This window comes from Varroa jacobsoni, unplaced genomic scaffold (assembly GCF_002532875.2).
Source record: "Varroa jacobsoni isolate VJ856 unplaced genomic scaffold, vjacob_1.0 scaffold_1039, whole genome shotgun sequence".
Lineage (NCBI taxonomy): Eukaryota > Metazoa > Arthropoda > Arachnida > Mesostigmata > Varroidae > Varroa > Varroa jacobsoni.
Window position 1 is genome coordinate 32,777 of NW_019213941.1, and position 27,627 is coordinate 60,403.

The window sequence follows — 27,627 nt, forward strand, 5'->3', positions numbered from 1 at the left end:
GTATCACGACATCTAATTTTTTAACGTAAATTTTAACCTGTTGTAACTGGTCATATACACGCTTTTTTTTACTAAAATTCAACTTTACGATTGCGTAAAAAGAGATGACTAGTGGTTTGCGTGGTACTTTATGATTTATTAAATCGGTTATGGGAATAACGTCTAAGATTCCTTTTGCTTGTATTGACATTCAAGGTGCGGCTGCGCCCACTGCACAGCCCGCCTACGCCCAGCAAACGCAATGGCCACTGCAACAACAGCAACAAGCAACCCAGTGGCCAAATCAACCGCCTCCAAATGCATCTCAACAACCCACAGCCACACCAGATGCATCAGTAAGTAGGGTGAACGCGCCAAATTTACTGTACTGCTTCTGGGATATTGTTTAATCTTGTTTCGAGGCTCCTTAAATTTCGTATATTTCAAACATTTTGCTCTCGAACTTTGTCAATCCCTCGAGTCAAAAAAGAGTACAAATTATGTATCAACATATGACGGCAAGTGTGTTGCTTAGTATCCGTAATCGATTTCCATTAACGTAATTTTGAAAATACCCGTTAGACAACTAAAGAAGCAGGTAAGGCAGTATGGAAAAAAATTATTCTACATTTTGAATCATTGAGGTTTGGAATATCTGCGTATTGTGCTTATAGTTAATAGATAAGGATGAAAGTTTACATAAGCCACCTAACTTATAATTTCTGGAATCTTGAACATAAAAGATCTGCAAACAAAGTTTCCAAAATATGTATATGTATATATAGCTTCGAGGAAAAGTGTACTGGACATCATTTCTAAAAAATGCTAAGAATCCTTTAATATCCTTCTTAAATTAAATAATTTGGACTATGTGCTCAAGCACATACGAATGTATGATTACATAGTTTAGTCCAATTATTTAAATTAAGAAGGTTGTCAAAAAGCTCTTAGCATTTTATAGAATTGGTGTCCGGTGCACATATTTTCCGGTTTTCACTAAAAGCTGTTCGGTCGATCATTCATGGTATTTATACTTGTTAGTAAAACGAAAAGGGTTAATGGTAACCATTCTTGAAAAGAGAAGGTTGAGACGCAAACTGGATTCAGTATAGATGCTTTTAACGAGGTGAAATCGCGTTATTGCTTCAGTAACCGCCTATAATATTTACCCTAATGTTAAGTAGGATGCTGTGTAGAAAAATGTTTGTGTACAACTGACTGCATCTAGAGTGTGGTATTGGATCATCTTTATCAACATTTATGTATAAATGTTGGATGGAAATGGACTTCATTGTTTCCTTCATAAGCCATCCTGTTAGATTTATGCGTTGGCTCAGTTTGAGCGAATGCGCTACCATTTTTCTTTTTGAATACCAAATGCTTTTTTTTCCAATTCTAACCATTTTCTTTAGATTATTTGTGAAAGGTAATAATACACATTTGGTATAATTTGACTACCTAACTTTGTTGATGCGCTTCCATTGCTTGAAACTCTGGGATAACATTTGTAAATTTGTAAACACAGCTCTTCCATTCGGAACGAAAGTAAGTTCCAGGTTACTTTGAGCATAATGTCAATAATGACCAACATTTCTACGAGTGAAAATCATTTTTGTAAAAGATTTAAAATCCTGCCGCGGGGCACATTCTAAATACAACATTTCAGAAAATATTGTGATGCGCTTTAAAGATCTGTACTTCAAAATATGTGTAGCAGAAAACGGCAAGATATTAAAAAATTGAAAATGAGATGGTACGGCTTTCACAATGGAAAACAAAGCGGACATTTGATCCTTTTTAAATTTCAATATAGGAATATATATCAATCCTATTTGCCAAAATTAAGGCTACTAAAGTATTATCCGCAATCAGTTCGTAAGCTAACTAAAGCGTGATGTAAGGGAACAATTATTTATACTTACAGGACTTCGACTTTAAAGAGATTGTGGTAGCTGTTTGGTGGAGACGACATTTGGTTAAATGAGCACCAGAGCTGCTTATCTTAATTGGAGAGAGCATCAAAGGAGCTTTACCGTAGTAATAAAAATTTATCAGACGATTAACGATAAAACTATAAAAAATTTTCACGTGACGAGTGGCTGACGATACCAGAAATCCCATAACTATTTCCTGAAAGTCACATTAGTGTGAAGTCTTTGATTTTTGACGTTCTAAGCCTGTTTCTGTTAAGAAAAGGGTTACATTTTTTACATAATGAAATGAGGCTCTGTGACAGAGAAAACAAACTTCTTTTGATGTGTTTTTACGGAAGATCTAGTAAGGATATTGTTGATTAGAAAGGAAAAGAATAATAATTTTAAGAGGTATTTAGTACCTCCAATCAAGTCTCGTGGAAGATCCGACTACAGTAGTACTAGGCAGCGATTTCAGTATGCATGTTAACGTAATTAGTGAGACCAGATAGAACAGGCAGAGGTTTTCACTTAAATTAACGTTTATAGAAACATCATCACTCTGGATTGGATTGAGTGAGAATGATGCAGGGATTCTAAGTTCTCAAAAAATTTATAAAAACACACTTGGTTTTAAAGATATTTTTCCTTTTAAGATCCTTTTATTACCATTTTCTTTCGTGATTTTTTAATAAAGCCTGATTTCTCCCATATAAAAAATGTATTTCGATTAGTTTCTCATGCAAAAAATCATTTTCTAAAAAACAAAGAGCAAATGGAATATATACCTTAGACCTAATATACATATATATAAGGTACGGTGGTTTGAACAGCAAAAATAATTGTACTGCAGACAAAATGCATTTCTCGTAAGTGTTTCTATTAAACGTTTTCGCAGACAAATAGCAATATGGCGCATGTGTAGTATATTTTTTCCAGTCCCAAATGATTATAAAACCTTACAGTTAATTCTTGTGCAATGAGATAGCTGTTGTTTTAAAATACCCTAATCGATTGTTTCTTGCTTCATTTTACGTGACGGCAACTTCTATTCCAAATATTGCTCCTAAAGCAAAATGTGTAAAAAACGAATAGTTGTTGTGTTTTAGCCACCACATTAACCCAATTCCTGCCAGATTTTCAAAAAATTGTTAAATTTTTTGATACTGCCTTAATTCAGCACTTCTGTTGCTGTCTATTGTATTTAGAAAAAATAAAAGACGTGATATATCAACCTGACATTCGAATTGCATTTTCAAGGAAAAGAGCCGAAAGGCGTATAAATCTATTATCTCCACCCGTACTTTTCGTAATTTTTTAAAAACTACGAAAATAAAGGACGATTTGACTCTCTGAACGAAAACAAAAGAAAAGTTAGGTAGTAGAGGGTAGTGCTAAAACTTTGCGATTCAAGTATATTAAGCCAGCAAAATTAGCAAATTGCGGTAAAACTAATATTAGATGATGAAAAAATAGTCAGGTCGGAAATATTTGAAAACCGAGTTGAACGAGTCGTTGGTTTGCTAATAAACAAAACTTACGCAAATAAAGCAAAGCATAATATTCATAAAGTGCGATCTGGTGGCAAATATCCACGTCTTTTAGGTGCACTTGCCATGTAAACAACAAACAGCATCTTAGTTCGTGATCACCATTTCAGTCTCTAGAGATTGCATTTTATTTTCAGAGCAAATCGTTGCGACGTTGTTGTTGTGAAGGAAACACACACAAGTTAAGCATGGCTAAGTGCAATTTTTGGCGAGACTTTCACAGTAAATTATTTTAAAAATAATAACAGCGAAATACATGCCGAAAATACAACAAAAAAGATCATGAAATATTATCAAATATAATCAGAAAATTGAAGAAAAAGGTTTGGTAGCATACTACGTTTTGCTAATGGACGATTATGAAGAAGTCTTTGTAGCTGATAAGATAGCTCGTTTTTTACGCTATCATCGGCTAGTGCTAAACTCAAGGATTTATCTCCGCATTTCGTCTGTAGTTAAATTAATTTGGGTAAACTACGGATTTTTTCAGCCTTTTATAAACATTTTTTAATTACGATTTGAGATTTGGTTCTTTAGACAATTTTTATTAGTAGGTTTCATTCTCTACAAAGTAGTACTACAGTAGTACAAATGTTCTTTTAAATTTTTTTAACAATTTCGTATAACTGTGATTGTAGAATCCGGCGGCAACTGCGGCATGGCAGCAAGCTTGGGCGCACTACGCTCAGCAGTGGCAACAACAAGCAGTTGGAGCAGCAGCGGCTGCAGCGGCCGCTGCTACAGGAGGATATGGACAGACAACCACAACTACTCCTGCCGTTACAGCTGCACCCTCTGCTCCTACCGCGTGGAGCTCCTACCCGCAACAGCAGCAACAACAGCAGTCTGCACAGACTACGGTAGCTACACCTGTTGTCCCCCCTGAAACACTTGAATCATTTCAAAAGCAATTCGATGATTGGGAGCGATCATACAACAAATGGCTTGATGAGAATCGTAATCATCCCGATAAGGAAGCTTTTAAGCGGTACGAACAACAGTGGACAAGCTGGAGACAACAATTATTAGCCAAAAAAGAACTACTGAAACAACAGGAACAGATTCAAATTCAACAACAGCAGGCTGCTCATGCCGCACAAACACAATGGCCTCCTTTGCATGCGCCCCCCGCGCCACCGTCTCTTAATGGTATGCATCAACAGCCTCATCCCCATCAGCAGCAACAACAGCAACCACCATGGACCCAGGTTCCTGGAGGCACACAGCAACCTCAGGGACCGTGGGCGCCACCTCAACAGCAGCAGCAACAGCAGCAAAGTGCTTACCCTCCACAAGATAACAAGGGGGCTTACCAGCAACCACCAGGACAATTCAACGTTCCAGGACTAGGTCAGCGGCAATCGCAGCAACCGTGGCTACAGAGAGGTGAGGATATTATTATGCATACATTACTGCAAATTCAATAGTATTAAAGGTAATATGAAGGTTCTACCAGTGCATATTTAATTTACTTTAAATAAATTTAATTGAACTAAAAAAATAGATGCTTATGTAAACTACTCTTCAGGTTCTGAGGAAAACACAAATAGCCGTCCACTGTGGGGCCCCGGTGGTCCCCAGGGAAGGGACAGTGGTAACAATCAGAATTCCGTAGTGGGACGGGACCGATCGTCTCCTGGAAGGTTTGGTGGAAGAGACGGTGACCACGATAGACCAGTAGGAGATGGAAACAGACGGCCATTTGATCGTGAAGCAGACCGTGGTAATAGTAGGTTTGACAGTGGTCGAGGAAGCGGTTTAGGAGTACGAATTGGAGGAGCGGGAGGTGACAATTGTGGAGGCTCTCGTTTTGACGGAGGATTACCGTCAAGATTTGGGGTGGACAAAGAACGAGGGTCAAGATATGACGATAGAGACTGTCGAGAGCAAGACAAAGACAGAGTAGATAAAGATCGTGACCGAGGGCGCAGGGATCGTGAGAAAGGCGAAGAGCGCTACGGAAGGCGAGCAGACGATCGGTGAGTCTGACGAATTTGCTTTTCGAAGTTAAATTCCACGTTTGCACAAAGAATCTACTTCTATATTTCGCACAGAGTTAAACCCCAATCTTCAGATCTTCTGAAATGCTCGCTTTACGAGTCACTACAGCATACTTTGACGGACTATAGTTGGCACCATAGAAATTCATAAGAAGTAAACTAAATTAAGTTCTTTGGATATAAGTGGGACTTTAGTCATACACAGCTTTTTTTTACTTCAATATATTCTAATTTCCAATAGCAAGTTTTTTAGCCAATAATCCTGAGTACATTAGTAACTCTCCTTAATCTGGTAAAAACGTTAAATGCCTTTAGTACAAAATCCATTTTTCTTTTTGATTGCCTTTCACTTTAGTGGACCTCGGAGATCAAGATTTTCTGACGCAGACGACGACCGTTCCGGCAATGCTAACAAAGAACCTTTGGGGAGGTCGTTGACTAACCAGGCACCTAGAGCAGAAAACGTATCCGAAACCACAGGTGTTTTACAAGAGAAAATGCTGGCTATGGCTGGCATGCCGGGTGGGCCAGATGGCCGTGTTGGTGCTCCAGTCGCAGTCCCTTCGCAACGAGGTGGCTTCAGAGGTCCTTCTGGGCGCGGTGGTATTACCGGTGCGCTTAATAAAAGACCCAGCGAAGACGCAAGTGCTGGTGAATTGAAAAGGTCACGATTTGAGGATGCCGACGACGATGGCCGTAAACCGTGGGATGGATCTTCGGTAGCAGAAGGACCAGCAAGAGGGCGTGGCGGGTTTCTAATGTCAAGAGGTGGGCCTCCTTTACGTGGAGGATCTATGAGCCGGGGAGGGCCTGACGGACATGGTGGGCCTTTGGGGAGAGGTGGGATGGTGGGTCGTGGCCCACCGGGAGCGCCTGATAATTCATCTAATCGAGGAGGTCTTGCCATGCGTGGAGGCTTCGGAATGCGTGGAAATAGAGCAGGCGGTCCTAGCAATACGATGATAGGTCATAGTGGGCCAATGGGATTAAGTGGTCCTCCTGGAGGACCACCCGGTAGCGACGTTGGTGGACCACCCCCCTTTGAAGCTGGCTACCGAGGAGGTATGCGAGGGTGCCGTGGGGGACCGCCAAATTTCATGCGTGGTGGAAGAGGTGTGCGTGGCGGGGGCCCCGGATGCCCCATGGGTGTTCCTGGCCCAGACGATGGACCCTTCGGTGGACCACCACTTTTTATTGATGGACCACCTCCACCGTGGATGAATGGTCCTCCTGGGTGAGTACCTTTATTTTATTTGATTTATAATAGGATTTAGTCTATAGTTATAATATAGCCGTAGCAAATTCATCGTTTAATAAACGAAAGTACGCACAAAGTGAAAATATCCCGCTATGAAAGAGGCCTATTGGACGTGTCTACAAATTGTTATGATTTGTTTGAATTATGCAGTTATTTTGCAGCTAATGCCTCCTTTTCTTGATTTAGATGTGCAAAAAATTTATTTTTCTAGACCGTTCAATAGTTGTCCGAATTGTTTCATTCAACGCGTTTTTGCATTCGTTATCTAAGGTTGCAAGATGCCTACATATGTAGTGTATTAAACATCAAGTTTTGAATCAACTGGTTCACGCGTTTTTTGCTTTAGAGAAAGCAATTCCTGTCGTGATTACATTTATGAAAAAAACCTACCTGAAAAGTTAACTGCACAAGTCCTTAAAGTGAAATGGATTTAAGTTTCGGATACATTGAGGTTCATCGTCGGATTTTCTTTATTTAACTGTGGCAGCTTTGAGGGAAATGATAGAAAATTTCTATTAATGATATTTGCCAAATTCTGAATAAGAGTATATACAGTAGGAAAGTCTATAGACTTCGAAATTCAGTGTGAGCATTTATTGCTGAATAAATAAATTGATAAAGGACGCCTACTGATGAAAAGCAGTGTCCGTATATCGCATTAAGCAACGGTTGAGTATTATACAGGAAAAATCCAAAAACACTTGGCGTCGATATATTGTTTCACGAAACGTACGTCAATTTTTGTAGTCCTGGCAGCAAGAAATTTCAAACAGGTGGACCAAGGGCGAAAACGTGCTACAGGATAGCCACAACTCAATAACCAGCCAAAAAGTCAGTGGCGACTATGACTTCAGCACGCGCATTGACAGATATTATGCAACCGCTCTGAAAGTATAGAGACATCGTTAGTATGAGACTACTTCATTTAGGTAGGAAAGAGCGGTACTCTGTTAAACAATTTGGATCTCACAGGTTGGGCTCTTGCACTTAAAAACTATACTATACCTCCTTCACTTGGCACTTTAGTTTTAGGGATGTTCTGAGTGGAACATAAATATTGGCCGGATTTTAGTTTTATTCTTCTAATTATTGTTAGGCACATCAATTGACAGTTAAAGAAAGTACTAGTTTGATTTTAATGACTTCACGAGTAATTCATGTATGTTTTCGTAAACAAACTCATCTACACGGACAGATTACAAGAACTACACGTTTCGACTGCGTCGATCGACCCGTAGGCCCATACTTTTCTATCTACCAAAGAATTTTCGTTTCTGCTGTGCTGGAGTTAGCTCCTGCTGTATTTGCCTTGCATACTCATCTCCGATGCCTACATTGCTTATAAAAGCAGCCCAGAAAGCTTATTTTTTGGTGCCTTACCCAGTGCGAAGAAATCTGAAATTGGCATTATGCTCAAATTTCGATGCCGAACCACTGGCTTTTGTTATGGTTGTAACTCGCAAATACATTCTATTTGCAACGAGCTTTTATTTATATATAGATGAACGTATATGTAAAACTATAGCGGCAGTTTTGAAGAAGTACAATTAAATATTGTTGAGAGAGATACAAACAGTCTAAAGTTGTGCTTCGAGTCGTTTACAAACAGGGTGTTCGGAATAAATAAGGACAAATTTTGGTGGGATTCTTGTCGCAGCGGGCATACGTTCATTCAATGTTCTTGATGACGTAAGCAAGTCTGTTCTTTCTAAAACGAAACTACAAATTTATCGTAGCAAGAGCAGAGGGTTTGTTGTCGGTAAATCACAGAAGTTTAGCAGTTGCTATTCAATTAATTTTTTTCTAAAAGTAAACGATGTATATTGTTGTACACCTAATTATTTCACGATAATATGTAAGTTTCAATGTTTACACTCTGCCGCCGGTAAAATATCATCAGTAAGTAGAAATGTCCTAGCACAAAATTTATTTTCAATTTGTTCCAGTTAAATCAAACCTCTGTGCTAATCTTTCTTTTCTGTTGTTTGAGTAAATTTACATTCAAACCTTAAGGGGTAGAATTTCAATTGATCTTCCTAGCACAGTACATACAAATGTGGATTTTTCTGAACGAGATGAATTACTAACATGTGAAAAGTACTGCATTTATTCCTGTTGTACACTAGCAGTTACACGACTTAAAATTTATGTTTGTCGAATGTGTGTCCTCTTCCAGAGAATCAAGCGATAACAGCTGTACACCCAATATTTTAATCATTTAAGCTAACCAAGTTTTGGTTGTCAAAAGTTGGATTTGATGCTCCTATGTGTATTAATGGAGATTTGACCTCTTAAGTCTAAACCCATTTTCCTATCATATTAAAAACTAGCGTTTTTACCTTTTGCACCTGTTACGGAAATCTAAATACCATCGGCGTGTATGATCAGTCTCTAAGACTAACATGGCATATGTTTCTTTTATGACATATTTTTTTTTTGAAATACTATGTACTTCATCTCTGCCATAGGTCGCATAAAAAGGAGACTTCACGAAACCATATTTTACGAACAAGAATACATTTTTAGGCTTTGTGAACGCGTCCCTCATTTGAAATATGAAAATTAAGTTTCTCAAAAAACGTGACGTATACTGAATAGTTTATCCGTTAATTTAATATGAGGCATGTTTTCAACTTATATCAGCATGGTGGAGTTATATCATTTGATAGCAGCAGCAAGTTTACTGTGTCTGTCCCATTGAGAAACATATTGGCACTCAAAGATAATGCTCTGTTTTTCCCTATTATTTTTTAGCCAACTTTTCTCTAATATCCTGCATGACGTTGTAGTGGAAGACGGTTTGGCACAAGGCATATCTGATACACAAACTGCGCCAGCAAAGTCGTGCCCTAGTAGATAGGCTAAACCGGAGAAAAACTTGTTTAAAAACACCGCAGTTCCTCTAGATATAGGTGGTCTTTAACACTGCTGAATGACTATCTATTCCAATGCGTACAGACTTGCTGAATATGCGATGGTACTGGCACGGCCGACATAATGTGTTCAAGAAGTAAGTCAACTAAAACTGGTCATACAGCACCTGGCGTTTTTGACTTCTAGCGACCTTTATGCTAGCTTCAACTATAAGCATGCTGAGGGTTTCCGCTGAATATAGTTTCATGCCGGAATGTCGTCAGACGTTTTGGCCACACCGATGATTACTTTTGCGCAGTGGCCGGCTTTTGAAACTAGGCTTTTTTTTTTTATATAAAGAGGCATATCCATGTGGTGGTACTTTAAACGAGTTTGGTTAATAATACTGTATTAAGAACTACACAAAGGTGTTTTGCAAAACTGGCTTGCCCACATATTTGTTAATCCTTATCAATGAATACGTCAGGACGTTGTTTGCCATTTCTTGTAAATAGAAATTAGAAATTACTACATCATTTCAATTTAAAACCGTTATGATGCGAGTAATAATGTTTTAGGCCGCAATTCCAAATAGGCAGACCACGTCGAGCCTAGTTTCTAAAACAGCAAACGAAGTTCTTGTCGCAGCTGGCAGAGACATCATCACATGAGCATGTTCTTCTAAGGAATAAAGCTAGTTCTGTTTAGAATCCGGCCATGGCGCAAAAGTAATTATTGGTATAATAAATAATAATAACGTCGGGAAAAAGAACATCTGGATAATCTTGGAAACAACTTCAACGATTTTGAAAGATCTCGAGAAGACTGAATTTTAAGAAAACGAGAAAAATCAAACGAGAAACACTTCAAAATTCAAATTTTGTAAATTCCAGGCGATATACCGCAGTTGCCGCTCAGAAATATTTGTTCAGGATTCGGGATCAAGTGTCACGTAACATGTATTAGGCTTTCATAAGCGAATCCGGCAGATCCCTAATTTGCCTAAAGTTTAAACTAATTCAATTAGAACAACGATTTTTTAATGTATGTTGTATGTCTGTTTTTGACATTATGTAACCAAACTGCGTGCTTCTGATCGTTATAACAACGATTCATGGGCCTATCGCAGAATTCGAGACAGCAGACTATATTCATTATTTCATTTTTGACGAAAATTTCACTGTAGCGGATGCCTCAAATGTCCACTGCATGTAATAACAATACCACCATTTTACGACCGAACCTATTCGACACTGCTACCGAACCCGATTTCTCTCAAAGTGTCGCCATTTTTTCACTTGCTGTTTCTCCAGCTAGCGGTAGAGGTTAAACCATACATTACAAATTATTTATTGAGTATAATTGCGCCAATTGTACGTGAAGCACACTTCACCCATTTCCAGTTGGCCTGAAGTCAATTTTTTGCTCACTGTTCAATAGATTAAGAAGGAGATTAACGCTATACGTGAAATTAATTTTGGAGGACAGAGCTTGCAGACTAAGCCGTGCCCTCATGAATAGCTTCCTCGATTTCGCTTTTTGTCCTTCCAATTCTGACATCGAGTCACTTCCTTGCTAGTCGTGAATACTCCACGCACCGTTCTTGAAATGATTCTTTTGCTCCAGGCCTTTTTGCCTAGTGTCTCAACAAATCGCTGCTATAGTCTTTGAGTAACAAAACTTTTACCACTGAGTTTTAATTCTTGAACCTAAAAGATAGTTTTTCTTCTGAATTGGTTCCTCCCGAATTATCTCAACTGGTTTTCAGTCATAGGCTTCTCAAGGCCTGGAGTATTCACTAGCCAATTTTGTCTGCTAACGGCGCACTGAAAAGCCCTTTCAAACTAAGGAGGTTTCGAATTGTTGACGATCCTGCAAATGGCATATGTTATGTGACATGTGTGACTAAGATTAACGTATATACATTTATAGTAGAAACACTGCTAAACTTGATATAAAAGCATGCATTAAAAATTGATAAACGAAGCTTGCGTTTTTCTTCCCGTCTCAGACACTGAACTTCGAAAATGTCATAACCATGCAATTGAAAATCATGTGCGTCCAATGCTAAGCTTTGAGCCATCAGGACAAGAAGCAAACCACATTTAATTTGAGGCCAATTTTGGGCTAACTTAGTTCTAAATTAGACAAGTATTAGGAATTTGATTCTGGTGTCCTAAATCCTAGTTATCACCTTCAAAGTGACCTCCGCCGGATTCGATGCACGTTTGCATTGCTTTTTTCCAGCCTTCGAAGTTGCTTTTTAACGTAGGAGTAGATGTCGTCTGTTTTCGTTTTTTCTTGGATTTACTCAATCTTTTTTATATAGGTACCTCTTACGCCTTGCGAAAACGAAAGAAGTTATAGAAAGCTGGATCTGGTAATCACGGGGACTGAGGAAATATAACATCGAGTTTTTCTCCGAAAAATACAAACAACGAGGTTGTTAATCGGTCTATGATTGTGGTAAAGATCTATGACATTTTATTCAAGAATTTGTTTGCTCCGAATTCAAATCCTTCGATACAATCCTTTGTAAGCCTTTCCTTTTAAATTATTGATGATTTATAAAAAATAATTCTTCTGCAAATCCGTGTGTATGGTCCGATAGTCTTCCAATATAAATTGTTTTTCCCTTTTCCACGTTTTTTATATGCACTCGTTGTGACAGGTTGCCGAGGGCTAGGGCTGTCTATGGTTTTTGTTGAGAAACCGTTAGTACCACTTAGTTGATTAAAGCCAGATGCTTTATCAAGATCTAAAAGTTCTCCAGAGTCATAGTATAAGTAAAGATTGTTACGCTGTAAAACAAAAATAAGCAGAACGCCCCAAGTTAGATTCCATAAAGAAAGTGTATTTTGTATGCTAATGATTACAATACTCTGTCACATACTACACAATAAATGGTAATAATTATGCAAAGGACTGTTATTCTACTTTAATGAAACAATTTATAGATTCGGTGGTGATGCTCCTCCGATGCGTGGTGGACGTGGAGGAATGCGCGGTGGTCCTGGTAGTCGTGGAGGACCTTCTAGCGGCCTGGGCGGAGGACCTACTCGTGGTATGATGCGTGGGGGATCCCGCTCTGGTAGAGGAGGTTTTCGAGGGAATCGCGGTATGTTCGGTGGAGGATCCGGTGGAGCCACCGATGGATCAGGTGGCGAAAACGACAAGGACGCTGGCAGTAAGTAGGTGCTGCTGGCAGCCCTTCGACGTACACGGCAGGCATAACGACGAACCACTTCATCGATACAACGTTAGAACATAACAGAAGAATAACAAAGAAGTATGAAATATTGCAATGAAAGCTTCACATGCTATCCTGTCACCCGCAAACAAGAACAACCTATATATTATTTTGATTTGGTATGAAGACTGTAAGAGCCTAGATTATCTATTGACCAGTCCAGCCGCAGTGTTTTCTCTACAACGTAATAATGATAATACTTTTGACTTCCGTATCTTTAATCTATATTGATTGAAAGCACCGAAGCTGGAGAATGTTTTGCGTGAATGGAAATTCACCACAAATTATAATTTCCAAGTAAAGACAGACAATTATCACAAAACTACTGTAGTTGTTAAAGGGGTTCTCACTGAAGGCTGGGGATGGGAAAAACTAAGGAGGAAACATCAACATCAGAGTAAACAATATTCAAAGCACTTGGACATGATGAACAATATAACTATCTTTAACGCTAGGATCTAGGTAAATAGTAGTGACCAATGCCGCAACCATTATTATTATGCATACCAATGTAATATATTATTTCGCATAAGGCGTACCATATATGGATGTATCTATTCAAATAGCTTACCTGACTTTTTGCCTTTTCGGGGAGAGCTCAACGATATATAGTAGCTTGGTGAACTTAATCACATTATTACAAAAGTTGAGCAATACATTTATTTTAAAGGCAAGAAGCGATCGATACGGATTCATATTCAGAACATTGTATGGAATAGCCAACCGGATACAAATTATAACCGCGATATATATACATAAACATTATATCATGAAGACAACTGTAAATTTATTCTGTAATATACCCATGGTGTTTTACAAAGCCATTTAAACGATACACTTTAAGAATCTATGTAACCCATATTGTGGAACAGCTGTGTATACTGGTGTATGAGAAGGAAGGTAGGGTAATGATTTTGACTAGTTGAGTGGAATTAAAGAAAATGAAGAAGCAGCAACAAAGGATGACTAATGTGTATGGTGAATCATCTTGTAAATGTTTCACTAGAAGTCAACTGTGTTGTACTTTCCTTACAAGTAAAAAGGAACGGACAAGATAACGAAGTAGTGTCTTTTGTGTGTAGTTTAATTTTGGACAGATTTGGTGGTTAATTAGACTTGAAAGCGATCAAGTTGTGTATAGTCATATTACCTCCCTTAGTTCGGCCCTGATATTATAACTGTTATTTCAATATCTTGGGTGATCAATGTTCTTCATGTGCTTGCAAAGAGTTGTTTCTACTGATTCCTACTTGAATGGCTTCCTGTTAATTAGTGCTTAATGTTTGAACCAAGGTCTTATATTACCTTATTCGTGTTCTTTATGGATGTTTATTTAATCCGTTTATGTTATAGAAAAATTACAAAATTTGGAACGCAGTTTTTACAAAGAAATTGTAGCCAACGACATGGTTTGGTGTGTGCGTGTCTGTGTTTGCTGTGTGGTGAAAAGGTTTTGTTGATGATGATGAGGGTTGGGGTCACGCGAGACGGGGACAGCAGGGGCCAGAAACACCGACTGAACGTCCCTGCGCCAAGATAGGTGAGTTCAGTTTTTTTCGACACATCATATCTCGTTGCAGACTCACGACCCTGGGCTCCTTAGACTCTGACGAATTTGACTAATGCTTTGTGCCGTTATAAACACTTGAGTGCTTGTGCATGGTGGTGATTTTATACTCGGTTTAATATTGCAGAGTAGATTTGACTATACCACTGTACTACATTTGTAGTGCGGTAATTAATACAGTTGGTTAAGCTATTACACGCACTTGTGTTTATATGGCAATTAGATTAACGATGATGTAATAAGACGGAATATTACAAACGAACACACGATAATAAAATAAATCTAGCGATTTTCAAGTAAACCCGGTTATAATCCGTGTTTTGATTTAATTGCATATACAGCGGTGGCCTTTTAGGGCTATCTAAAACATTTCCTCGCTCTTTTAGTATGTTGGTTTATTTGATTCGTAAATTTCATCGGATTTACGCCATTACTAACTGGAAAGCTGCCGACTGTAGGCTTGGTTTTTGGGGACGATACAAATTCAGTCGCACAGTCAGTTCTATTGAATTTTATCAATGCTTTCTTCAGACCCAACTAGCAAACAGCATTCACTCTTGCAAGATTATATGGTGTGACTGTTATTATCTTTTTTGAAAAAAGTGCCGGTAGTGCGAGTACCTATAAATCAGTTTCCCTTTAAAAATGAATTTAAAAAGTTTTAAAATTAATATAAAATGAAGTAATACTCCATGGATAGATTTTACCCAAAAAAGGCCAAAACACGGTTGTGTCGGTTCCTTGCGATGCTTAGCGAAATTGGTAGCACTGCGTTTTATTTAAGTATTTTTGTGGTTGTTGGGAGAAACCAAACTATATGTAGAAGTATGTCACTTTATACGATGTTGTATCGAGTCCTAGTATGCATGGACAATGCTATAAATTCCTATTGCTGAGGAGGTCCGGCTGGTCTATTGCAGTTTTCGAGTACGGACTGTCACGAAACATCGATGCAATGTCTCTGCGTAAACAGAATATGCAGGGAACTCAGCCGGTGGAGACAAGTGTGGAAATGATTAGAAGTGGCCGATTGGATTTTACAAATAGACGTACCGAATCCCCACCAATATCCAGGTAAATGAATGATGTTTTAGCAATATTATTTACCTTTTAATAACACATATTGTAATATATTTTTGTAATATGGAATATATTGTCACATATTGAATTGATAATACTGAAGGTTTATTATAACATACCCCTACTCTCACGGAGATCAGCATTTGTGCTTCATGTGCTTTTACTATTAATAATATATATGATGTATTAGTAATTACCTTAGCAAAATTTCTGAGATGTTTGAAGTAAGAACCATTTCATACAAACAAGTAAGCACGAACACACACAATTGAGGATTTTCCCTGTTTCTATGCATGTATGTAACGATGTGAGTTAATACACTGCTTAATTATATTGGAGTACCTATTCTAGTGTATTTCAATTCAAAAAACCTTTTGTTGTTTAGCACAGATGAATGATAACATATACATAAGTGGATTATATTGATTCTAAGTGTGCTAGAAGCCACAAGGTTTACGCTTACATGGTCCATGATAGAAATAAACGTGACCTTTGTTAGGAGCGATCTATTTGGTTTGTAAAATACCCCGGAAACGCGCAGCAGTAATGCTTCCCGCCTAGTATATCTCTATTTCAAAGGTTTATTTTACCTGCTCATGCAATTTTTTTCCACAGACTAAATTTCCATTTTGAAGTGTAGCCACTAAAGCCAATCCAGAAAACGGCAAATGCATAAGCTAAGGTGCGACACTTGCTTTAATAATGCTTTGAATACGTACTTGAATAATGCGTTGTAGCATCTTTGGTGGTGTTTCGATTGATGGGTGCTCACAAATATCGTAATGTATCTCATTGACTATGCCACTCATACTACATCCTTTTAAAGTACTTTCAGTTTCATGCCCTTTAGTGCAGCTTAGGTAACTCTAGAAAAAGCGCTGCGTTGCTTGCAAAAGAACGCACTATGACTACTATACTAGACGTATATGCCTTACAAACTAACTATACTACCTCACAAAAGTCAACAATGCTGCTCTCTTTGTTAACGCCTGTAAATCTTTAACTGCAATTTCATATAGTCAAACAAACTACGGTTGGTGGAGCAGAGACATATAGAGACAAACTATGCCGACAAGTCAATAATAACGAGTGTATCTAACATAAATAGTCATTTAAATATAAGAAAGCGCCTCCTTCTCCTTCCGCCGTACAAGGGTTCTGGAAAAAATGTGCATCTTAACAATATATGCATAGGATATATATCTAAAGGAAAGCAGTAAAGTTGGTTAACATCAAATACCTAACTAGAAAGCAAAAGCTTTCGCAGTCTAGACTCAACAAATGATGCAGAGGAGTTGTCCACAGTTGCTTGGAATAAATTTAAAAAACAATCTGTAACTATCCCGTTAGCTTTGCAGTACATAATAGCAACTTTCGAGACAAGAAAGTACGCAAACATTATAGCAACCATATAGAGGGCATTTTAAAGTCCACGGTCAAACTTTTAAAAAGGTGGCAGAGCTCAGCCAAGGTAACGTTTTTTCAGAAAGAGCCATGGGAAGCCAAAGCTTCGTTATGTCGTTCGACGCCAATATTTGTGTACAAGCGTCATGGAGAGTAATCGGACTGTGTGACAACTTCTGCGTCGATTGGGAAGGTGAGGACATGTGCCGGAAAAGTTTGCTGCTTTGTTTAATGCACAGTCAGTTGATAAAAAATAATTAGTAGTAATTAATCAATTGGTCATTTAATAAGTATAAAAATTAGATTCCTGAAAAATATTATGACCGGGAGCCTGTCATTATTTACATACCACGTACAGTTTTAAATTTGTTTTTCTATTTCATATCACTCAATCGACTATTGAGTTAGTAAAGGAAACAAGCTTTAGTTGTGGGGAGGTATACGAACGATTTTTAACGTTTATGGGATAATTACTTCATGATACGATAACGAGTTCTTGAAATAACGACTGCTAACTATTTTACGCGCTGACATGGACAGAAAAGGGTGATACGTTTTTGGCTATATGCAGTCGGCGAAAACTATTTTAGTGAAAAAGATGTTTGCAATCAGAAACTTAAAAAATGAATTTAATTTCTCCTCCAAGCATATGAAAAAATAAATCTTAACCAATTACCGATCGTATTGACCTAGCGAAGGCCCGACCTAGTGCAGTTGATTTGGTGGCTAACTGCTAGATCCTTAAATATCGCGTTCAAATGCATCAAATTATGATGAACTTGATCAGTTAACCGTGTGGTTTGAGCCACTAGCCACTCCACTAGATGCGATTGCAACTGAAGTATTGAAAATATCTTCAAAAATGTATCTCTTTCGTCCTCATCAAACGCATATTTTAGTGATTTGGTAATTGGAACTTAATTGGAATTTGGGCAATACCAGATAAAAAAGCAGAATTCTTTTGGACACTCCTAACTGAGGACCTGTGCAACCGTGTTTCGACGAATCGGATGATTTGTTTAACAGTATTATTAATAGTATTTAAAGGTATTAGGTTAATGTCTACCTTCTAAGAAATGTGAAATCAACTTTGAATAAACGCCTGAGTACCAATAAATACGCCTTTAAATTTTCGATCTGACCCACTTCTATATTAATCTAATCGGACTATTTTATTGCACCCCGCCTGAACATGGTAGTGCAGATCCTTTGCAAGCCTCCCGCCATAATGACGGATATTTAAGTAAGTTCATTTGTAACAAAAACATAGTTGAGTTCAAATTTCCGAGATTTCCTTTATTACTACTAATTGTTATAACTTCCAACCGGTCTAGAGGTAGTAATGAACTATTCGAAACAGCAGACTCCTCTCCGTGCTCACGTGTTATCACCTTTCTAATCGACGCAGCGATTCATATACAATCAGACATTTTCCTAGGTGGTAACTGTCATGTCACTTTTACATTTTACTAAAATATCAACATTAAGCTTACCTTCATGAAAGGATGTTACTTTCTTCGAACTGTATTCCTTCTGATAGGATTGGCTTCGAATTTCTGGAGAACCTACATACCGATATCGCATAAGGACCTTGAATCACTTCTTTGGTAAAGTATCAAATCGGCATAGAAATTCTCGCAGTTTCAAAACTGCCTGAAGTAACGGCCGCTGCCAATATCCACGTCTTGTTGTAATGGTTACGCCGTATGGCCCTACTATGAAAATTACCTAAAAGTCGAAAATGCACTATTTTGGTATAAGTTTGGAATTAAAAAAAAAAGTAGCAAGTTTTAGAAACCTGAATCCTAAGATCGCGTCTGTCAGTCTAACAGAATGATTATTTGAGTATGTTTCAGGCATTTTTAATAATGACATATTTTACTTATATTTGGTTATATATTGTTTCATTTTCGCTCTCGCAGCTAACGTAAAACAAATTAATGCAGGTCATCTACACAAGGCTGTTTGGCGATGAATATAAAAAAATAATAATATATACTATATTCCTATATTTACCTTTATTGACGTTAACCTGGGAGATGCTTAATGATCCGTCCAGAACTGTTTGATCAGTACGGACAGAATTTCTAGAAATTTTCTCTCAATTCTCAGATTGATATTTAAGGGTAGCATATTTCGAATATCCATTCCCAACTTTTTTAAACAGTATTTTTTTTAAACTTGGTTACAAATACTACATGTATTATAAGCGCTTCGGCGGACATTTTGAACGTTGGGTTTTTCGACAGTGGCTGAACTGGTGAGAGGTTGAACTGGCTTTAGAATTATACATCACTGGGATTTTTATAACTGCAGCACATTCTCCAACTGATGGTACTTAGTAGTACATTTCTCCTTCAACTGATAGTTTTGTCCCATACTGTAGGTAAATTGAGCATCGGAGATCTTTGTTCGTTTGCGTTTTCATGAATGGCTGCTCAAATGATGCTGCTAAGCAGTATGCAAGTTACAGCAGTTAACAGTCCCTGTTTTTTAGTAAAAGGTTTGAGTAATACCCTTGCATTCGGATCGGACACCACTAGCCCAGAACCTCTTTCATGTGAAGCAAGTATGGAACTCATTCATTTATGATAAATATCTTTATGACTATTGTATCCGATGCCTTTGTTGGGATTTTCGCACACTTATTTTTCCAGACCCGCGGAGTTGCCTCGCTGGTGTCCTTCATCGAATCTCTCCACAGAACGCGGCTTCCTAGTGCATTCAGCTTCCATGGTGTAGAACCCGTTAGCACCAGTGGAGCGTAGATTTTGAGCGTCCAGAATATTTGATACCCTAAAGACACACATGTTATGCGAAGAAATTTCCTTGGTTTAAAAGTCGTTACTTTAGGTACAGTAGTTCTCCTGCAGATATAAGCCTGTTCGTTCTGCCTATCGGCGTTTGACATGGCTCATACAATTTTCCTATTGGCTTTCTTATTGCCAACTAATTTTTCCAGGCCTAACTTTAGCCATGCATATTTATTAAGATATTTGTTAAACTAACTGATTGATCTCCGGTTTTCTTGCGCGGCCAATTATCCTTTGATCGGCTGTATATATTATTACTTCAACCTTAATCAGCAATTCTGCCGGGCGAAGAATTCCTGTCATATACAAGGTTCCATATAAGAGGTCATGTAATGACCTCTACGTAACCCCGGCAATCGTAAATAAGGACGTACTTTTGTTACCGATGGTCTTATCTTTAAACAAGCTTTGAAAGCAATGTGAACAAGTACGGCTGGACGTTGCTATCTTTTAATTTTAAGCATCGCAATTTTAAAGGCAAGTTATAAAACGTATCCTTTATATCCAAAATCATTGTTAAAAAAATCTACTCTTGTCGGTTGCTGATCGATCTTTTAATGAAGCTACACTCGTTATCAGACAGCAGTGCCGAATCCTCCCCGTCTTCTGCAAAGTTTCTCAGTTCCTCTGCAATGGCCTAGATCTTATTCGCCAGTGTTCCAAGTAGACATGCGGGTCGGTAAAATTAATTTCCTTTATAAATGAACGTGACCTTTCTATATTTTCAGTTTCAGCTCAGATAAGTCACTTGTTTTAATCATATTTGTGGCGACCTTAATGATTACTGCAAGAGATTATAAACATGTAGGTACTGGCACTTGCCAAGCTTTTTGTAAAGAAACAGCACGAATTCCGTTTTCATATAAAAGTTGACAAGCTCCGTATAATCAAGGTCGGGATGGCTGTGGAGGAGGACTCTTATGGCTTCTCTCTTCTGCTCGTTCGCTTCCTTGTTCAACTTTGCCTTATTTGTGACAGCGGTCGCGGTGTATCGCCTCTCACTTTTAAAAATTACTTTGAGCATCATTGTTTGCTGTATTAAACGCCGTGTCTAAGTGTCCTGGAAATCTGAAGGTTATTAAGAACGTTTCCGTTTTTTGTTTATTCTATTAACTTTTTCTGGCCTTTTCCTGGCGCCTTCTGCAGTTTTCAGCCATTTCTTTACGTCGCCAGCGCTTCAGGTTTACCGGCTTCCTCTTACTAAGGTGTATCCTTGTTCGTTCGCATATCCTCACAAGCAGTTGATGCAGATTAGTGGCGTCGTTCGGAGTCAAGCCACTGTTTAATTTTTTCAAAGGTGGCATCTTTAGCTACGATACAATATATGTACTACTACTGAGAACTCGATTTCATGATGGTTTCTTCTTTCTTCAAAGATCTTCTTTCTCATCTAGGACCTTCCAGCCTTTAGTTACATTCATATGGTTTAATCCGCAAGTGGCCAAATCGACGAGAACTAAACTAAAATACCTCTGAAAGGTAGTGTTTTTTCGCTATTTGCTGTTAGCAGATTGTAGATTCTATTCCATTAGCAATGTGCCTCATTGGCCGGTTTCCAGGGAATCGTACACATCTGACAAGGCATTGACATAACCCGTTATGGCTAGTAATATATACACAGCCTTCCGTAATAAGTAGCTTAATTCTTGAAGTGGCTGGTTAGTTAATCATACTGGCCCTCTGTTAGTAAACTCCGCCTTGAATCCTTTCTTGCGCGCCAGAGAAAGTATGGCTATTGGAAATATATCTGGCATCAGAGAATTTTATCTCTTTAGCCCACAATTTGTGGGAAAGCAGGATATAGATCAAGATTCCGAGCTTTTGGAACGAATATGGAGGAACTCCATGACTTCCTTTTAGATGAACTCAGATAAAGTTTCACTCGTCCAGGCAGTAGTTTTCTGGGATGTTTTATATCTGCCATTCATATAACAGACAACAAATTAAAGGGGGCTTCCAGAGAGCGGTAGGAGATTTGAGGCACCTGGGTTACTTCTAAGAGAATTTACAAAAAGCAACACCGCATGTTTCGCACGGCGAAACATGCGGTGTTGCTTTTTGTAAATTGTTGCTTTTTGGAACGTGTGATGCTACACTCAATAACATCGGATGAGAAAAACCTTGGTAAATTTTTAATTACAGTATTCCATTTCCTATAAGCACACTAATTCGGTTTTCCGGAATACTTATGAGCAGGTGATTATAGCTTGATTTAATATAACTATATAATATATATTATTATAGTATATAATATAAATAATTTAATATATTGTAGTCTTTCGCAGAGCCAAAATTCTGTAATTAAAAGTGATGTCGAGCCAGTGGCTCCATATTTGTGGAGGCTCTAGCGATTATTATGTTGCTCACCTAGAGTAGTGAAGCTATTATGTTAAGCTTGTTTGAAGCACCGGCATTGGCGATAGTGTTTGAAACTGTATTACTTCGAATCAAAAGCTGTTTTGAGGTGCTGCGAACGTGTATTGCTGAAGCTACTTAAGGTTTTTTGACATCAACGGGTAAAATTCTCTGTGTCGTTTTAGAGGTATAATGCTTTTTGAATCCTCAGTTAGTATGGGTATCTCACTCACCCCCCGAGCACGTGATTAGTCCTCATATTAAAGGTCCTTATACATAGAGGTAAAGCCGTCAATGATTGCGTAATAGAGAGAAATTCGATAACGCTTTGACCCAGCAACCATGAAGCGCTATATACTGTATAATATTATGATCTATTATGATAAACGGTAAGCAAGTAAATGTACGCGCACTTTAATTGGAGACGTGCACATACATGCTTTCACCGCATCATAGAGCAAGGCTCCAGTGGATTATTTTATCTAGTACTACCTATATATTTAAATGAATAAAAGTTTTAAGTCTTTTTGCCAGCAGATACGAAAGAAGTTTTTTGCGATGACGGCTGGTTTATTTCGTCTTTATCTTTGAGGACAACGAGGGGGCTGAATCCCGCCATTAAGGGGGAAGAAATCTGAAACGAATGTTTTGCTCAGCAGTTCACGCTTGCCTATTGTCCGTGCGTTGTACACGGTGCTGAGCAATGAGACCTCCTAAGGCACAAGGGGTGGCTAAATAAAAACAACCCAGCGGAGTAGTCGATTATCACGCTAAGTTGTCTACATATATATATGCCACATGTTTGTTGATGCTGGTAGTACTTCATCTTATTTCCAAGATTGTTTCATCTTATATTCAAAATTTTTTAAATTAATAATTAACAATCTTTAAAAATAATTACTTTTCATTGTTATTGTGGATTGTTTATTTTGTTAGTTTTATATTGTCCAAGTACACGTTATTAAGGGATTCAGCCTACAATTGATTTCACCTTCTGCTAAGCTATAGATACCAGTTTGATTTTTGCAGTTATTTGCTATCACCAATAATTGAAATTATGATAGCCAAAAAATGTAATGTTATTAGAGCTCTGCTAAAGCAAGTCATTGACTATTAATGCGGCGTGTACTTTCAGGTTTACGGTGGATAGAGCCGACAATCGCAGGAACCGGGAGCCTCTTTACAGTCGACGTAGAAGCCCATCACCTAGCGCAGTTGTGACAAGGTTAGAGACTAGTTATTTCGGCTTTTAGAATATAAGCTGGCTGAATAATGCCAGTATGCATCCTCTGATTCGTTAGACTGAATTAGCTGTGTTTTTCTTCTGTCTTGTCTAAAAAAATACTCCTATAGTATGAAACTGCAAAATCTCTTTATCTACACAAGTGGTTAAAGGTTTATAGTGTTTCATGCCCGGAAAAAATAAAAAACTATTTACTTAACATTAAAGAAATCTTCAAATGCTAATACTTGAATCCTGGATTTTTGTCATACCCTATCGCGATTCGTGTAGCTTTATTTTTTTAATCTGATTGCGGCAATGATATTCTTTATCCATTATTGTTTGTCTTTGCCAAGGAATCAACTCATTAAATAAGTTTAAAAATTCAATGTAGTAGCTCAACTCAAACTATTAACGTTGATGCGCTCAATCTAATTGAAGGTTAGGTTATAGTGACATGATATTGCTGCGTCTATTTTTAAACATGCTGGAATCAGTCCGGTTCAGGGAAACTGTACGATGACGATTCGCCCACATGAGTATATTTATCTACTCATAGTTCACACCGAAAATCTGGCATTTAGGGAAATATGCTTTCTTGAATCGACCACACTGCAAGTTATTGTTACATCCATATGTGTATAAACTCATTGTATTCAACAGCAAGTCTTCGCTAATTGGGCGATTCCTAGGTTAGTCTTATAAAGACCAGAACCTAGTATATTGTTTTGAAATTTTCTGCAGAAATCATTTTTTGTATAGATTTTGCTATTCATTGAAATAGATTTTCCTATTTTTTTATATATATATAGCCTCTTGCACTGGGCTTACCATCTTACAGATACACACTTTGTGAAGCTATTTTGCTTACGCACATTATCCTCAATGTATTCGGTTGCCATATCTTGTAACATCAAGTAGTTTAGGAATTACCATGCTACGCATTTATCTAAAGCGACGGTTTTTTTAATGTCTACTTTCTCTTTTAATCCTCTAATATATGTTTATTTTTATGAACTATTTAAGGTGTTTTCTCTTTTGCGTAGGTTCGTTGTGATTTCGTTGTGTAATGAAGGGAATTTTACATTGAGCTCAGGCTACAAAGATTGAAGTTCCCGGCAAAAAATTTTTGCGACGTTTGCTCTATTTCGCGTTTCGGTGAGGTGGAAAAGCTGCCAAAGCAACATTAAATTTTTATGATATCTGTGGTGCCGATTTGATTCTTTGAATGTCGAAGTTTAATAATGACATCTCGGATTTCAAGGATGCACCACACTTTGATCGGCCATCTGAAATCGATGAGGACCGGCTGAGGTTATAAGGAAGGAGCGAGAAAACTGCAGCCATATGTTTCTGGTTTACGTTCGGTACTGGCATAAACTGCAGTCACGACTATAGACAGGCATCCTGAGTGATTTGAATTAGGGGGTCGTAATGTCCTACAAATTAATAGCATAAAAGAGCAGGGCTTCTCATTGCCTCTCAGCAGCTCGCCTGGCGTCGGGTAACACGTAGTCAGCATGGCAGATCTTTGAACCAGATTTTACCGGTAGTGAGAAGTGGCGTCTTCACATAGAGAAAGGTATAGATAGCTCCGGGCGGTATCTTTGGACTACAAAGACAAATTTTTATTTTAAATATATTATGATTGGCGTTTGATGGGTCTGAAAATACAACTAGATAAACCTGCGGAAAAACATGACGGTGTATTAGAATATGTATATAGCGTGTCTTTATTTTTATTACAACCTTTTATAAATGAGACGTGGCAAATGTCTTTTGGCAATTGGAGAGAAAAAAAAAGATACAAAAGTCATTACAATAAAGAATGGATTGAACTGTGCAATATATTTGTAAGTGAAGCACCCTAATAATATCTCCATGTTGTTAAAATACTATGTGATACTTTAGTATATGTCTAAAATACAGTAGATAGCAATGACTACAGTAGTAATTCAAGCAGCAATTTATATTCAACTTACAGATCGTAAATAGCTTAATTGATGATTTTCAATATCTATAGAATCTGCAGTCCGTTTCCCACACAAACGATTACGCAAAGTTCGCAATTTTTTGCCACATCTGCTTTATGCAGTGAACTTTTTCATCGATGCTCTTAGCTTTAACAAACCAGGTGAGGTCCGTTAACGTAAGAGTTGGGTTATCGAGTCAACTACTGCACTGGACCTTGCCGACAGATCCATCTGATTAGTACAGATTTCGTTTAGGAACCTACGCGTAGCCTGTGCCCAGTGTAGCGACATCATTTTGTGGAAAAATACTGTTAGTGTATTGTAACTATTGTACTAGCCGTAACGGAACCATTTCCCGTCGCATATATATATACAGGGCATTGGTAACAATTACGAACTGGCCACCTAAACATAAATTTCAAGTTGACTTAGCTGCTGCTTTAACATCAAATAAGCGTTTTGTGTTAGACTCTTGAAAATTTGTAGTGAGCTTTATTAGACCGTCATCCTTTGGTAAGCATGCTATTACACTGTGACCAAATAGTCTATTAGTAAGCCATAAAGCAAGGCCGATACATTCTCAAATTCAGCGTCCGTATTACGCAATTCAAAGATGCCTGGAGTATATTTACAAAAACCTTTCGTGTAAATGTCTTGGGAGTTTTCAATAAATGCGTTTACGCTATGAGCAGCCGTTGTCGGTATGCCACTTTGGAAACATTCCAAATGACCCAGTGGTACCAAACTTGCCGCCTATTGTTTGAATTGTGTTGTTCCAAAGTCACTTTTGTTGGATTTGCTCGACATTTTTGTCCCCCAGTATTGTTTGGTGATCCAGTTCGGTTCATAATTTATCAGAACCATATTGAAATAACAGGCATACGAAACTCGCTTCGCTCATGTGCTCTTCCTCTGGGATTTTTTTGTTGGTGTTCAATACCACTGACGGGAAAAGCTAGGGAAACTCCAGGGGGCAATCGTAGAGTGATATTTACCACTTAACGTACAAGATGCTACCGAGTTTTCTTAGCTTTAAAATTGTAAATATAATAGCTTGTAAATATAACTACAGCATCTCCTGAAGATAAGCCTAAGCCCAGGATTTATTTAGACCTCCGTCGAAAAAAATTGTATTCCACAACGGGAAATTCATGAAAAGCATCGGTCAACGAGGAATTATAAGGCATATAAGGCTTTATAACAGAATAAACTTGGTACACGAACCAAAGTTATCCACCTCCTTGAAAATTCCAGGCGGCACATGCACAGGATTATGGGGACCTCTCTGCACAGTGTTGAGTGCGAGATAGTTTTGCACTTATTTTTTCTGGATCTCCCGCCTACGTATTACAATTTTTCCCTGTCATCGTTCACTAATGGAACAAAAGGAATCGTTTTAAACCCTGGCTGGACAAGTTCTTTGACACCATATTTGCTAATTTCTAGTGAAATGGAATAAAATAGTTAAAAGATAGTTGGATCTGATGGCGAATATACAATGGATGAAGTTGTTTTAAGAGTGAAAAAGCTGCTTTGTAGAGTGAAAAAATTGCCTTTGGTTCTAATCTAACATTTTATTTGAACTTTTAGGACAACAAGCATTGCTTTGTTTACGTTATTTCCGATGATATACGATTTTTTGCATGGACTGTAGATTTAGGCAAAACCTACTCCTCTCTCAAATCTCAGATATAATTCTTGCAAGGGTATATGAAGAAGTATATATAATACGAAGGGATGCTCCAACAGTTTACGGCAAACATTTGAATTCCAAAGGACTTCATAGGAGAAAAAAGACAGCATTTATTCACATAAGGCTAAAAGCTTAGATGTCAGTGGAGGTACATGCCGTACCATAAAAGTCAAATTTATGGCCTTTCATCTAAGCTATCGCGATAGAACTTTGTGTGTATTTCTAGTTTCCAGCTTTGAGTAGCTATTAACTCTGTTTCTTGAGCTCAATCGAAAATTTTCCACATATCCAAGAGGTACAGTAAAGAATTATCGGTTGGTTAGATGATATGGTTAAACACTGATTAGCTGCACTTTTAATATGCACCACCGTATAATATTCTGCAGTATACTTATAATATAGTATTACTGGCATATAGAAGTCGTATTAGGGTGCTTCTATTACAACTGTGCTGCATCCTTAATCGCGATGATTTGTATATTTTCTGTTTCATCAAGGGGCATTATTTCTTTAGTTGTAGAGATTTGGTTTTAAAACTGAGACTTTTGCCTTACCCTCCACATCTGGCTATGAATAATTTGGTTTTGGTTATTTAAACCTGGACCAATACTTAGTAAGCGAGTTCCGAATATAAAGTTACCTTGTAATAGTCGTTATCATATATTCCTATGTAAGTGTGATAGTCGATGCGGAGGCGTGTGCTTGAGAACAATTTAT

General features: G+C 37.9%; 1 protein-coding gene across 1 annotated transcript in view; it reads left to right on the forward strand.

Moving 5' to 3' along the window:
* LOC111265993 (uncharacterized) overlaps positions 1-27,627 on the forward strand; it is a 55,768-nt gene that overhangs the window by 746 nt on the left and 27,395 nt on the right. Inside the window, exons 2-9 of the mRNA XM_022843098.2 lie at positions 196-335; positions 4,081-4,828; positions 4,971-5,421; positions 5,798-6,676; positions 12,511-12,740; positions 14,254-14,343; positions 15,291-15,444; positions 23,158-23,247. Coding sequence (XP_022698833.1) covers positions 196-335; positions 4,081-4,828; positions 4,971-5,421; positions 5,798-6,676; positions 12,511-12,740; positions 14,254-14,343; positions 15,291-15,444; positions 23,158-23,247 — 2,782 coding nt within the window. The remainder of the gene's footprint in view (positions 1-195; positions 336-4,080; positions 4,829-4,970; positions 5,422-5,797; positions 6,677-12,510; positions 12,741-14,253; positions 14,344-15,290; positions 15,445-23,157; positions 23,248-27,627) is intronic.